General features: G+C 52.1%; 2 protein-coding genes across 4 annotated transcripts; one reads left to right on the top strand and one right to left on the bottom strand.

Moving 5' to 3' along the window:
- Positions 1–661: 661 nt before the first annotated feature.
- On the top strand, positions 662–6,484 carry LOC143315830 (high affinity cGMP-specific 3',5'-cyclic phosphodiesterase 9A-like). 2 transcript variants are annotated; one of them, XM_076723334.1, is made up of 14 exons: positions 662–989; positions 1,404–1,553; positions 1,925–1,964; positions 2,045–2,147; positions 2,288–2,430; positions 2,724–2,783; positions 2,890–3,067; positions 4,296–4,418; positions 4,505–4,597; positions 4,735–4,802; positions 4,882–4,984; positions 5,245–5,349; positions 5,631–5,777; positions 5,951–6,484. In XM_076723334.1, the coding sequence occupies exons 1-14, from the start codon at positions 662–664 to the stop codon at positions 6,032–6,034; spliced, it is 1,725 nt and encodes a 574-aa protein (XP_076579449.1). In that variant the 3' UTR covers positions 6,035–6,484. The 2 variants fall into 2 exon arrangements, with proteins under 2 accessions (XP_076579449.1, XP_076579450.1); XM_076723335.1 differs by lacking the exon at positions 5,951–6,484 and having other exon boundaries at positions 5,245–5,265; positions 5,381–5,768.
- A 27-nt stretch (positions 6,485–6,511) lies between these two features.
- clcn4 (chloride channel, voltage-sensitive 4) lies at positions 6,512–14,019 on the bottom strand. Of its 2 annotated transcripts, none has more exons than XM_076723327.1 (12): positions 13,902–14,019; positions 12,126–12,280; positions 11,833–11,932; positions 11,556–11,743; positions 11,316–11,438; positions 10,993–11,199; positions 10,650–10,730; positions 9,655–10,200; positions 9,272–9,458; positions 8,514–8,912; positions 7,989–8,205; positions 6,512–7,876 (listed from the first exon to the last, which is right to left on the bottom strand). In XM_076723327.1, the coding sequence occupies exons 2-12, from the start codon at positions 12,249–12,251 to the stop codon at positions 7,786–7,788; spliced, it is 2,265 nt and encodes a 754-aa protein (XP_076579442.1). In that variant the 5' UTR covers positions 12,252–12,280; positions 13,902–14,019; the 3' UTR covers positions 6,512–7,785. The 2 variants fall into 2 exon arrangements, with proteins under 2 accessions (XP_076579442.1, XP_076579441.1); XM_076723326.1 differs by lacking the exon at positions 13,902–14,019 and adding an exon at positions 13,028–13,374.
- Between the last annotated feature and the right edge of the window lie 382 nt (positions 14,020–14,401).

Below are 14,401 nucleotides of genomic sequence, written 5' to 3' on the forward strand. Positions count from 1 at the left end.
TCTCCTGGAAATTCAAAGAGCGATAATTAGGCGAAGTTTGCAAACCGGCACGCCTACACGCAGAGTTAACGGTTCTATTTATGGTGCACATTTGCTAGACATCCAGTTGCTAACTCCTCACGCAGAAATAAATGTGTACTGCTGCTTAAAGTTTAGCTAACGGGCCGATGAGTGAGCGGAGCGGCGCTGCGCTCTGCAGGTGACCGTTAAACGTCAAAACAGTGTATGTAGCTGTTAGCTTCCGCTGCTAGCACACTAGCTCGCTACTAGCAAGCGCTTTACCCATAAACACAGATAAGCTAGTGTTAGCTAAGCTCGCTAAGTTAGGTTAAGTTACCCGGAGCACCGTTAGCTCTACAGTTAGTCTCCGGTTTTTAGCGGGTTAATTAATGGATTATTAATTCAGTGACCGGTTAGACAGTCACTCACCGGATGGACCGAGTCGTTCCCAGAAAAAAGTCAGAAGTGGCGAACCTGCCTCCGGCCACAAACTCCCGTTACTTCACATCACAGCCCAGCGGTGACTCAGTCGCCTTGTGGTACTTTAAACTACTTGGCATTTAATCCTCAAGCCGTTTGAAGCCTGAAGCCGTCGGCTGACTGCTCACAGCTCATTCATTGTAATTAAAGACGACACAATGATTATTTACCATCGTATATCATGACATGTCCCTTGGCAGACGCCGTAGAGTCTGCAGTGATAGACGCCGCAGAACGGCGACACCTGCCGGCAGTGCTGTGCAAGCACAGCCGGCCCTGCAGGCGCAGGAGGGGAGGAGGCGTGTGGATGAGAGGGAGGGCTCTCTGTCAGCTGCAGGTGGGCCCTCACGGATCAGAGGTGTCAGTGTCAGGAGGACTCATTTTGTTTTGTGCAGCAGGTCATGTCCCACCTGGCTCTGGGATGACAACAAAAATCATTCATTTCATGGTCAACGGGAGGCTGGAGCAGGCGGAGTTTGGAGCCGACTGCTCTGCTGCAGACGTCAAAGGTAAGAGAGACGGCGTGTGGTGTGTCCCACCTGCTGACTCTGGAGACGTAACCATGATGTTAGAGAGCAGAACGATGTGACGACGACAGCTTAAACATTCAGCTCAATCACACATGAAGGGGTTAAGAAGGAGTTGTGTGAGCAGCGTGGGGTCAGTTCACGGTCATGCATGTCCCTGTGGCCCCTGTGCGAGGGCTGGACCTCCATGTGGCTTTGACAGGTCCTCATGTTAAAGGGCTTTGTCCTCTTTGCCCTCGTCATCGTGAGGCAGTGATGAAGGTGACAGCTGGGCCCTTGACCTTGGAAAACGTGGCAGCGCTCCAAACAGGAAGCTCGTCGCTGCCACACAGTCAACCTGATATCCTGAAACTGCGTCACAGCCCCGAACCCTCCTGAAACCTCTTCGTCTTACAGATCTGTTCCGGGCGGCGGCGGAGGCGGGGCCTCACCACATCCTGAAGATGTACAACACGAACGGCAGCCTGCTGAACATCTCCCCCCAGCTGGAGGCCAACAGCGAGGACTCGTGCTACCGTCTGGAGGTGGTGGCGTCAGACCTAAAGAGTGAGCAGCACACTGAGTCCTGAGTGTTTCTAAAATCCCTGCAAAACAAGCCCGAGGTACTGACGGACAGTCGTTCCCACCCGCGAGTCGGAATCCCACAATGAATCTGATTGGTCAAAGGTGACTGAAGGGTGGAGGGAATCTATTTGTCTGACGTTTGTGCTTTTTCTTGTGATGTTTTCACAAGCTGAGGCCTCGTCAGCTCCTTGAATTGAACAGCAACTGATCCTAAAAGTGTTGTGGGAACGGCGTCTGCACGTTGAGGAAACTTCCTGCCTCACCTGCAGCTCAGACGAACAGAGTCCCGTCCTGAAACGAGCGTTTTGAAGGGTCAATCCTACTGTGATGTGATGTTTTTTGTCCTCTTGCAGGTGTGGGGATGCTAACAGAGCTGGACAGCATGGAGAACAGGTGAGTGCGCCCCCTGGAGGCCATTTGTTGACACGTCTGGGCGAGAAGGACTCACCGCCGTTTCCTGTCTCCGTCTTCAGGCTGCATCATCTGGAGAGCAAAGTCAGCGGAGACGTGGGAAAGACTCCGGACGTCATCTATGAGCTGAAGAGCCAAGTGGAGTCTTTCAAGAGGAAGCTGGAGGTTCGTCACAGCGTCCAGCAGCAGTTTGTTCATTTGTTCATGAACCAGTGTTCAGGATTAAGGGACGGGCTGCTTAATTAAACCTGAATGCACACATGAAAAGCCTTCATCAGTAACCATAAAGTTCTCTTTTCTGTCAGAGTGTGGAGCACCTGAGCTGGATGGGTCTGTTCAAGGACCACAGCGATCAGCAGCTCGCCAAGTTCTCCCCAAAACCCCAAACGCCTCAGCTGAGCGTGGAGGAGGAGCGCCAACAAGTCCGCAGGAAGTTCCTGAACATGAGGTGACCTCGACGCCTGGTTTCACCGCTGGTGTTACCTCTCAGCCAGAAATGAGATGTTAACACTTTGATTTCTACCGTTTGCTTGATGTTGAGTGTCCAGCTGATGTGAACGTATGAAGAATCCAACCTTCAGCTAACAGATCATTTATTGATGAAGGGCAGCGGCTGTGGTCCTCAGACCTTTACCAGGTCCCCGATCGAGGTCTGAGGACGGAAATGTAGTCAGGACAGTGATCCAGAACCAACAGTGAGCAAGTGGAGAGCACATTTGTGTCTTTTCTGTGTTGCCGTAGCTCACTGCAGGTGACCGAGGACGTGAGGGAGCATCTGAAAACTCCCATTTTCGACAACTGGTGAGTACAAACACGTTTTCCAGACAGCAGACGGAGACGGCGCTCTGAGCTGGTTGACTGAATCTCTCTCCGGCTGCTCTCACCTGTGCGTGGCGTCTGTTTCCAGGCAGTGGGAGGAGGCGGAGATGCTGGTGCTCCTCCAGGTGATGTTCACCGACCTGGACTTCCTGACGGCGTTCCACATCGAGCTGGACGTCCTGCAGAACTTCCTGTTTGAGGTCTACTGCCACTACAACAGCATCCCCTTCCACAACTTCAGGCACTGCTTCTGCGTCACTCAGATGGTACGAACAGGAGTTTGACTTGATCCGTCGCAGCGAGGCGGCCGACAGCGAGCCAGAAACCGAACGTCCGAGGAGGAGACGCAGAGCAGCTTCAAAGAATCCGTTTATCAGCTTCAAGAAGGAAAAAACAGAACACAACCATCACACAGATTGACTGGAGCTGCTGTAACTCTGAAAACACAAACAGCACAAAAATATAGTGAAGTGTGTTTAAAGTGTGAAGTGTGTTTTCAGTAAGAGCACATACAGCTGTTAGAATGAGCTCCACCTCCATCAAATTCAGCGTTACAGCATCAGCATGAAGTCGACGATTCGGCCCAATCGGCACTTTTACTGCTGACACTTTCACAACAGTTCGTCTCTGTGATTTAGAAACCAAGACGTGTCCTCGTTTAGAGGTGAAGGGTTTCTACTTCTACTTTATTTGCAGGTGTCTGAGTTCTTCTACCACTGAAAATACAAAAACTTGTGTCGCATTGGAAACATTTTCCATGAAAACACATTCAGGATCAAATTATTTCCTATGAAACATTTATGATCTGCAACCTTTTCTGCATATCTGCCAACATACAGGCGGTGCCCTCGTCTGTGTCCATGTGCTGATCAATCCAGCTGTTTGCTGGTGTCGCTGGTGTCACTGGTGTCACTGGTTTCACTGGCGTCGCTGTGTTGCTGGTGTCGCTGGTGTCGCTGGTTTCACTGGCGTCGCTGTGTCGCTGGTGTCACTGGTGTCACTGGTGTGACTGGTTTCGCTGGTGTCGCTGTGTTGCTGGTGTCGCTGGTGTGACTGGTTTCACTGGCGTCGCTGTGTTGCTGGTGTCGCTGGTGTCACTGGTTTCACTGGCGTCGCTGGTTTCACTGGCGTTGCTGTGTTGCTGGTGTCACTGGTGTGACTGGTTTCACTGGCGTCGCTGTGTTGCTGGTGTCGCTGGTGTGACTGGTGTGACTGGTTTCGCTGTGTTGCTGGTGTCGCTGGTGTGACTGGTTTCGCTGGTGTCGCTGTGTTGCTGGTGTCGCTGGTGTGACTGGTTTCGCTCGTGTCGCTGTGTTGCTGGTGTCGCTGGTGTGACTGGTTTCGCTGGTGTCGCTGTGTTGCTGGTGTCACTGGTGTGACTGGTTTCGCTCGTGTCGCTGTGTTGCTGGTGTCGCTGGTGTGACTGGTTTCGCTGGTGTCGCTGTGTTGCTGGTGTCACTGGTTTCACTGGTTTCGCTGGTGTCTGCTCCACAGATGTACGGGCTGATCTGGCTGACAGAGCTCAGGAGTAAATTGTCCCGAATGGACCTGCTGATCATGTTGACCTCGGCTCTGTGCCACGACCTCGACCACCCCGGCTACAACAACGTCTACCAGGTCGCCTCCTTCTGTTTGGGTTCTCCTGTTCTCCTCGAGCCGTCCGTCCGTCGTTAACCTCTGTGTTCTTTGTGATCGCCGCACAGATCAACGCGCAGACCGACTTAGCTCTTCGCTACAACGACATTTCCCCGCTGGAGAACCACCACTGCGCCGTGGCCTTCAGCATCCTGTCCAAGGTACAACATCGCGCTGCGTTGGGGGATTCAGAATAGACTGCATGTGTGAACGTGTTTGAATCAGCTCCAGTCCCTGAAATATTCACGCTGCAGACGTCTGAAACACGTTCACGTTTGAACTCACTTTCTCTTTGCAGCCTGAATGCAACATCCTGAGAAACCTGAGCTGCGAGCAGTACAAACACATCCGAGGAGGAATGATCAAGTGAGACTTGGGCCGACTCCTCCTTCGTCTCGTCCGCGTTGACGTTGTGCTTGTTGAAAAACTCCCAAACTTCTTTCAGGTGTATCCTGGCCACCGACATGGCGAGACACAACGAGATTCTCAACAAGTTCAAAGTCACGCAGCCGGTGTTCGACTTCACCAACAACGAGCACAAGGAGGTGGTGAGGAAATACACTGACAGCTCGCCTCACGACGACCTTTAGACGAGTTCGTTCTCAGTTTTGATTACGACCAGCAGGGGGAGCAGACTTTTCAAACAAATGGTGCTTCATCAGTTAGAAGTCTGAAACTGAACACAAATAAGGTTAACCAGATGAACTTTAGAGGGTCTGGAAAAAGAAAACAGGTGATTAATCAGAAGCATTTCACTAAAATCACACCACACAAAGTGACTCACCGCCGACTCTCACTCTGCTTCCAGCTGATGAAGATCATGGTGAAGGTGAGCGACATCTCCAACGAGGCGAGGCCGATGGCCGTGGCCGAGCCGTGGCTGGACTGTCTGCTGCAGGAGTTCTTCAACCAGGTTTTCACCCTCACTTTACTCATCCATACAGGAAGTGACGAGAAGCCGCGTGACGGCGAGGCGTCGTGAAGTTCCAGAAACGACGAGCAAACGTTAATCATCTCATCTTTGAGCATCTGCACAGATGATGATCTTCTTCTTTAACGCTGAACCCTTTTCTCTTTTACACTTTGTCCCTCGAGTGAAATCTCGCCCTTCAAAGACTTTTGTCAAACACATTTTTCAAGTCATTTCATAAAAGCCCGGATGGACGAGTCTGCCTTTGTTCTGGTTCTGTGCAGAGCGACACAGAGAAGCTCAAAGGACTTCCGGTGACGCCCTTCATGGACAGAGACAAAGTGTCCAAACCGTCCTCTCAGACCAGCTTCATCCGATTCGTCCTCCTGCCGCTCTTCACCGAGCTCACCAAGCTGTTTCCCTGCCTGGAGGTAAGTGCCGCCGCCGCCGCCGCCGCTTTCAGGACAGACTGCTGTCCACAAACCACTGCTGGATAACACCAGAGTGCTTCCAGTCTCTGTGACGGCGCTCAGGGCTCATATTTAGATTTTAGAAATGAGGCCTGGAAGACGCTGGACGCTAACGCTGCGCTGTTGTCCTGCAGCAACACATCCTGGAGCCGGTGCGACGGGCTCTGGAGTATTACTCCGATATGGAGAGAGCCAGCAAGGAGGAGGCCAAAGCATGAGGAGGAGGAGGAGGAGGAGGAGGAGGAGGAGGAGGCGAATCCTCAGAGCAGTCTTCAGATGTTTTTAGGAGCCTGACGTTCAGCAGCGGCGTGTTAGAGGAAGTTGTAGCATCTGTTAACAGTAGTCGCACACTGGACCTGCTGCCGTGTTTTTACACAAAATATTCACCACTGATTGGTAGCTTGATGCAGCTGGACTGGAAACAGCTCCCTCTGCTGGAGCCAAATGTTTCAGCACTTTTAAAAACTGTCTCACTCTTAAAATGTGGTTTTTTAGACGTTCATTTCAGACCAGACATTAAAGACACGGTGAAAAACTGGACTTCCTTTAATGACTTTGTACTTCCTGTTGGTGCTGTGGACTGTCAATAAAGATCTGTTTGGGATCGGATTCGTTCGCTGTGATTTTCGGGGTCTTTTAAACCGTTTGCTCATTGAATGCACCATCGTCCGCTCAGAAGGAAGACACACACCAACGGCGTTTCTTCACCAGCTGAAACGTTTATTTTTCATCACTTCATGAACAAGTTCAGCAAAAAAGTGCAAATGTCTGTTTTCTGTACGATTAATGCATCTGATAAATATTTAGAGTTTGCAATAAAAAACATTAGTGTGTTTCAGACAAAGATTAAATTAAATAAAAAACGCTCACATTAATCTTCAGTATGTACAGCTCGTCTCTCAACGCGTCGCCGCGTTTAAACAGGTCCATCACATCACCCTAACCCTCCTCCACGTGGAGTGTTTCAATTCTTAACTTCCAGTTTTCCTCAACTGTTAGCAGCTTATTTTTCTCTACAACAAAAAGCACGACACAGGAAATGACCGACGAGGTAAAATCTGAATAAATAACGACCAACTTTTTGTGCAATCTTGATATTTTTACATGAGCAGGTCTGTTAACGGGATCCTTCTCCACACCGGCGGGGAAACGTTAGCAAGGCTTCTGTCTTATTTTCCTTCATTTACATCCTGCAGCTGCCGGATGGACTCGTTTGTCCTTCGTGAAGGAGCGTTCAGCTTCAGCACAGCCGCAGGACGACAGCAGCTCATCGTACCCAAAGTTCCCTCGACCCAAACCCGACAGAGAAACCGCTCAAGGCGGAGATCGCTCGCAGGCCGCGCTGCGAGACACGTCCACGTCCAAACTCTACATTATTACAGGCAGCTTTGATGTGAACGTGGCAGCCACACATCCTCAGCGAAAACGCAGACGTCAGACTGACATGAAGTGACAGACGATGGTTTGGAGCCTGGTCGGTCTCACCCGCGGCCCCGTTTCTTCACAGCTTTCCATCCGGAGAGCAGGTTTGGAGTTGGCTTCCTTTAATCTCAGCTGTGATGAGGGACTGTACGTTTTCCTGCTACAAATAATTCAACCGAGTCGTCCCTCAGCTAATAAAAACACGCTCCTCCTCGCATCATCTTCGTCGCTGTCAGATCACTCGAATCGATTTTCAGGCCTGTGGGCCTCTGCAGAGTCTCCTCCGAGCTCAGCTTCCTGTTCAGTGACAGCGCTGCTTCATGTTTGGCAGATGAAAGGTTCAGCTTTGTTGGCAGCATGTGACGGCACGTGTCTTCAGACGATGGCGGTAAAGAAAAGAAGCTCTCGACTCACTTCAGCGCGTTGGAAACGTTAAAAAGTCGTTACAGGGTTGGGGCTTGCCAGTCGGGGGAGGGGGGGGGGGGGTGGCGGGCCGGGGGGCAGGAGAGTCGCACCAGTTTCTCCGTATTTACACTGCAGCCTCTTCTCAGTTGAACATGATGGACTCTGGATCCTGGTTCATCATCTGAGCCATGTGCCGCAGAACGTCCTTCTTGGTGATGATGCCCAGGAGACGCCTGATTGGACGCAGAGGGACACGTTAACACTGAAACGTTGACATGACAGATTATTGGGAAATAACTGACAAACAGGCTCGTGAAGCCGCATCGGCGTGCGTCCTGTTCTTACCCGCTGCGGGTGACCAGACACTGGCGGAGGCCCAGCTTTCGGAAGATGTCCACCACCGTCTCCATGGGCGTGTGGTCGGTGACGGTGAAGGGGCTGAGGTTCAGGACGCGTCGCAGCTTCAGCGGCTGCGGGTTGCTGGCCGGCAGCTGCGGCGCGTCCTCGGTGAAGTAGACCACCGAGCTGCTCACCACGCCGTCCTGCTTCTGACGGGCGTTCTCTGCGGACGGACACAAGTCTGTCAAACATTCACCAGTCATTTCATCCCACAGATCAGCGTGAAACACACCGTCTCAGTCACGTCTTCCCACCGTTTATCCACAACTCTGCTTTGATCCTATTAAACATTTAATTCACAGAGTTCGCTGCGATCTGCCAACATCCATGTAAGCTAATGATTAGCTGTCCTGCTAATGTTAGCCACCTAAAACAGGAAGTGAGATAAGCTTCAGGCAGCTCAAGTTGATGGTTTCATTTCAGACGAACCTTTCTGGGAAAGGAACTCCTGAACTGGTTGTACCAACTTACTGATGGCGAGCGTGAGGTCCCGGCGCTGAACGAAGCCGATGAGCCTCTCCGACTCTCTGGACACGACCACCGGGAAGCCGTTGTAATCGGTGTCTTTGATCAGCGTCTCCACGTCCTCCACCGTGGTGGTGTCCTGGGTGAGGACGGCCAGAGGGGGGTCGTTCCTGCGGGGCCGCATCACGTCGGTGGCCAGCGTGCGGTGGGTGAACTCGTCCCTGACGTCCAGGTAGGGGTAGCCGTTGAGCTGGATGTGCGACTCGTAGATGCCCTCCTTCCCGAAGGCGTCCGCCACCCACTTGCTGGTGACGGCGGCGGCCATCAGGGGGACGATGTACTCCAAACCGCCGGTGAGCTCGAACATGATGACCACCAGGGAGACGGTCATCCTGGTGACCCCGCCTGAAGGGACGCAATCACAGATGCTTTACTACAGCAGAGTACGGTCAGGACGCAGAGCTGGGAACCGTTTACCAAGCACGAACAGCCAATCAGACCCGACCGTTTTACAACATTTAACCTGAGCTCAATCATCTTCCAGTGCTGACAAACTGATTAAAATGCATGAATCAGTTTATTAAATCTACATTGAAACGACACTGATCATCAACTGATACTTCAACTGAATTCATTAGACTTTGAAATGAAGTGACAGGTCCTCCTCACAGGGCGGCGGCGGCGGCGGCGGCGGCGGCGGCGGCCTCTCTCAGAAATGCTCATCGTGCTCAGAAAAGTAAAGATGACATAAAGCGTCTGCTCACCCAGGCAGGCGGCGGCTCCCACCATGGCGTACAGTCCAGGCGTGACGCAGTCCGCGCCGGGCCGGCACCAGTTCTTAAAGATGATCCAGTCATGGTGGTGGTACGCCATCTGCTCCACGGCGATCCCGACGATCCGTCCCGCGATGGCTCCGACCGCCATGCTGGGGATGAAGAGACCTGACGGGATCTGGACAGGAAGCAGAATCGTTGCAGAAAGCATGTGAACAGGTGAAACTGGACAGGTGGCTCTTTGAGTCTGGATTTCAAAGACGGCGAAGAATCGGCGTTCCACTGAAGCTGACGTTGAAAGGACAGACAGCTCAGTACACAATCAGACATTCTGACAAAGCTAAGCTTCTCTTCATCGTCTTCCACGTACTGACCTTCATGCCGAAGGTGAAGATGGTGATGACGATCTTGAAGACGAGCGCGAGGGCGAGCTGCCACAGAGCGTTGTAGACCCCGGGCCCCGCCGGCCGGTCGGGGATGTCGTCCACCGGCCGACTCATGTTGGGGTTATTGATGTAATCGCAGAGCTGCGACGACTCCAGCGCGCCGCAGTCGTTGAAGAGCTCGGAGATGAGCTCGCTGGTGCTGCGGCGGGTGTACGGGTTGGGGTACGCCAGCACGGCGGTGATGCCCGTCACAGCGATGACCTCCAGGACCGGGTACTTCCCCAGCTGGGTGGTCTTCCTCCGCCGACACCAGGCGATGTTGGCCCGGATAAAGAGGGTCCCCCAGAGGCCGCCGAACACGCCCAGCAGGATGAAGGGGACGAGCTCGGCCATGTACCACGGCGTGTGGTACTCCACGTAGAACAGAACCAGGCGGCTGTTGCCAAACGGGTTGATGGAGCGCAGCGTGAAGGCGGCGACCAGGGCGGCGAAGAACGAACGCCACAGAGTCTTCAGAGGGAAGTAGTAACTGACCTGCAGGAGAGACAAAGGACACGTGATCATCAGGACGAGGAAGACAAACGAAACACAAAGCAAAAAAACAACACGAACAAGAAAAGAGAAAGAAAACACGAAGACGGCGCCGCTGAGAGGTTCAGCAGGACGAACAAAAACAGACAGACTGTCCTCGAGGGAATCACGTCTCCAAAGACAAACACAGCTGAGAGAATGACAGAGGAGAAACCAAAGGAGGGACGTGCTGGAGGAGGTGAAGACAGAGGGACGCTTCCTCTTCTTCAGCAGTGGACACTGCAGACAGAAAGCTCACGGAAACACAGCTGCTGTCATTGTCAGGTGATTATTCACTGCTGCACACAGAACCATGAACACGATTCAAATCTCTCTGAATCCTCCGCTGTCCTTGAAGCGTGTGGCTGAAGACCAGCAGCAGGTGAACTCGTGTGAGCGGGACTTTAACGAACCTCTTCCAGGCTGAACAGAACTCCTCCGATGGGCGCTCCGAAGGCCACCGACACTCCGGCGGCCGCTGCAGCCGACAGCACCTGGAGGTCAGAGGTCAGAGGTCAGAGTGAGCGACAGAGAATCTGTCAGTAGTGACACAGCAACAAGCACTCAGCATGTTTCAGAATATTCACAATTTGTGACCGTCATGTTGGTACCAAACGCTTGTTATACGGTGACAAATCAGGACAGGTCTGAATGCATTTAAAGCTTCTGCTGTTACGCCTTCTCCTTCTTCTTCTGGTGTTTTATCTCTCCGGTCCACCTTTGACAAACAGCTGACACGCACCACCAGCAGCGTACCTCTCGGCGCTTGCCCTCGTTCTTGCTGTACTTGGAGAAAAGGCTGCAGAAGAGGTTTCCGCAGCAGCAGGCCACGTGGACCAGAGGGCCCTCCTTCCCCAGGCTGAGACCCGACGACACGGCCAGGACCAGGGTGACGGTCTTGATCAGCAGAGTCCATTTCCCCAGGTAGCCCCGGATGATGAAGCCGCTGAGGATTGTCTTGATCTGCAAAAAGCCACAAATAAAGACACCTGTGAGTATCTGGTCGCGCTGCATCGAGCGTCTCTCATCTCCATGCGTGGTCTTGGTATCAGGCGCCAAGCGGTCAGTGTTTCGCTCACCTCTGGGATTCCTGAACCGCAGGCGTACGGGGCGAACACTCGTACCAGAGACACCGCCAGGAAGGAAAAAAGCAGGGCCCACAGGACATACAGGAAGTAGTTCAACACGTACGCTCCGGCGCCCTGAAAGAAGAAAAACACATAAACTTCCTTCTATCATAGACGGGTGACTGCGCCGCTCTGAGCTCAGCTCCTGAGCATCCTCTGAGGAGGTTCACTTTCGGCGAAAGCCGGTCTGACCTCAGCGTGGCCGGTCATCAGCTCCGCCCACTTCTGCCACTGCGGACACTTGTCTCGGTCGTCGAAGGTCGTCTCGTTGGACGTCCAGCAGCACTGCTCGTGACTGTACCAGAAGGCCGACAGACACACGCCCTCCTTCAGGTCCGTCATCCAGTCCACCGCCAGGTCGATCACGCCGGCCAGCGTCCCTGCAGAGAACACCTCGAGCCATTCAACGAGAGCTGACCAGCCTGTCTGTCTCACGCTCTAACGTTTGTCGTCTTCCCTCTAGACTGACCTGAGAGGAGCCCGATGAGCAGCATCACCACCCATCCCGACCAGGCGTCCAGCAGGCTCTTAATCAGCTCCCAGATGGACTCTTTACTCTTACTGGTGATCTGGAGGCAAACAAGGAGAAAAGAACGTGATTCATTCATTCATAAGAATCAAACGCAGGGGCTAAACTGAGCTTCCCAGACACACTGAAGCCAAAGGTTCATTTTGCTGCCAACAGTCTCAGAGACCCAGCTTGTGTTCGTATGTGTATGTTGATGAACAGTGTACCTGCACGTTCAGAAAACCTGGTCAAACCTTGCGGTGGCGGTCTGTGTCTCTGGACTTCTCCCTCAGCCAGTCGATGGTGTGGAAGTCTTCATACGTGCCCACGTCCGGAAACGGCTCGTCCAGGAAATCCATCAAGTTTCCAGCTCCATTCATCTCCTCTGTGGGCGTGGCACTGCTGACACCTGGCAGACAGGAGCAGAGCATCAAACTGGGCTTCCTTACACAAACGTGAAGACTACATTTCCCAGCAGCCTTGTTGCTTCCTGTGCCACCACACCACCTGTACAGAGCTGGTTATGTGCGTGTCCCAACACAAGCGGCTGATGTTAACGCAGTGTCCTCCACCACCAGCTCAGTTTATTTACATTTTGCAGACTGGAGCTTTTCATTTCTTTTGCCATTCCTGTGTGACTGAAATCATCCTGATTGCTCTATTGAGGGCTGCAACTAACACTTACTTTCACTGTTAATTAATCTGTGGATTATTGTCTCGGTTAAGCGATCAGTTGTCAAAAATGTCCTTTAGTTTCTGAAAATGGTTCAGTGATTAATCGATGTGTAATGAAAGCATTACGATCATCATTATGATTTCATCATGATGATCAGATCGTCTCAGATGTCTTTTGCCGGGTGTCATCCTCAGTGGCCTCCAGCCTCACTGATGCTGACATGGACTGCTCTGACATCTTCACCCGTGAGTTTTCAGGGTGGAGCAGACCAACATTCCCTGCTACGCCTCATAGTTTGATAAACCAGCCTTTCGCTTGCTGTACGGCTCATTTCTCGGCGCTGACGGACGTTTCGGTGGCTGAATGAATGACGCTGCACATACGCTCCTGTGTGTTAGCAGCTGAAGCTAACCGTAGGACTAGCATTAGCATTAGCATTAGCATCGTCTCCTCTGGCCGTGAGCCCGATCGAGTCTTTACCTTCTCCGGCCTCCATGTTCCGGTCCGTGCGAACGGCCGCGGGCGGAACACGTTTGTCTGTGAATCAAAAACTTATTTGTCGTCGACGTGGACGTGCATTTCAGCCGTGACGTACAGAAAAGTGGCGTTAGATGTGTGCAGATAGCGGAGAGCGTCAGAGACCGCTACCCACAATGCACCTGTTCACACTGCCAACCTCACGTGACGTCCCTGAGCTCACCGTAGCTCACGCTGAAGCACGTCAAAGATCGTCTGTTGAAAAGATGAAAATAAAAACAATTCGTACGTTTTTTTCTGTCTAATAAATTGAAATCCTTTCGCAACGAGCAAAATGTGCGTTTGACTGTATTAAAAGTTCCACAGCAGCTTTATTTACGGAGCACGTGTCAGTTCAGAGAAACTCAACGTGCCTCACGTTTAAAGAGCAGAGGCAGCATCCTGAGAATATCAACACACACACACAGACACAGACAGACAGACAGACACACACACACACACACACACACACACACACTCACACACACACTCACACACACACAGACACTCACACACAGACACTCACACACACACACACACACACACACACACACAGACACACACACACACAGACACACATACACACACACACACACAGACACTCACACACAGACACTCACACACACACACACACACACACACACACACAGTCGCTCACAGCCCTCAGAGACCTGAGGAGACAGAAAGGCCTTCAGTGCAGATGTTCTCTCAGCTCATCAGGCAAAGAAAGTCCACAGGAGCTGAAAGCACATTTAGCAGCATGTGATCTGACTCCGGGCACAGCAGAGGCCACTGTCTGCAGACCTGAGGCCTGATGGGGGGTCGCTCAGACACGTACCGGGGAGCTGGACCACGCAGAGCCTTGAACACCAACAGGAGAGCAGGACGGCAGTGATCCCGTCCCTCGTCGTCTGCAGGCTGGACCTCCTCGGCAGCTACACACTGAAGGATCTCAAACGTCACACACTTCACTATATTTCACAAGTTACTGCAGTAATGTGTTTCTGGTGGAGAGGGGCTCTGAGGCAACTCAGCTGGGAGCTGAAGACAGATTTCACCTGGACGCAAGAAAACACTGATTACTGCAGTTCACACTCAAAGAGGTGTTTTAATGACGAAAAGCTCCAAAAAGATCATATAAGGAGAGAACAAGCAGAGAAAACAAGCATTCATGTCTGCATTACTTCATTCAAATCATATAAAAACACATTTAAACACATTTCGTGGAGATAATGAACTGTAAACGTATCAAACATGGTTTTCTGCTGCACATTCAGGGCTTCGTCATTTTGACACACGTCTGAGAATACACTGAAAATACAAAGAGGTGAATTCGGC

Source organism: Chaetodon auriga, chromosome 23, assembly GCF_051107435.1.
Source record: "Chaetodon auriga isolate fChaAug3 chromosome 23, fChaAug3.hap1, whole genome shotgun sequence".
Classification (NCBI taxonomy): Eukaryota; Metazoa; Chordata; class Actinopteri; order Chaetodontiformes; family Chaetodontidae; genus Chaetodon; species Chaetodon auriga.

Bases quoted from the DNA above. Each gene is read 5' to 3' on its own strand.
- clcn4 (XM_076723326.1), bottom strand. The intron at 11,439-11,555 runs GTCAGACCGGCT...TTCTTCTTTCAG, and splicing joins TGATGACCGGCCACGCTGAG to GGCGCCGGAGCGTACGTGTT. The intron at 11,200-11,315 runs GTGAGCGAAACA...GGCTTTTTGCAG, and splicing joins GCGGTTCAGGAATCCCAGAG to ATCAAGACAATCCTCAGCGG.
- LOC143315830 (XM_076723334.1), top strand. From the start codon at position 662: ATGACATGTCCCTTGGCAGACGCCGTAGAGTCTGCAGTGATAGACGCC. The intron at 2,431-2,723 runs GTGACCTCGACG...GTGTTGCCGTAG, and splicing joins AGGAAGTTCCTGAACATGAG to CTCACTGCAGGTGACCGAGG. The intron at 4,419-4,504 runs GTCGCCTCCTTC...ATCGCCGCACAG, and splicing joins GCTACAACAACGTCTACCAG to ATCAACGCGCAGACCGACTT.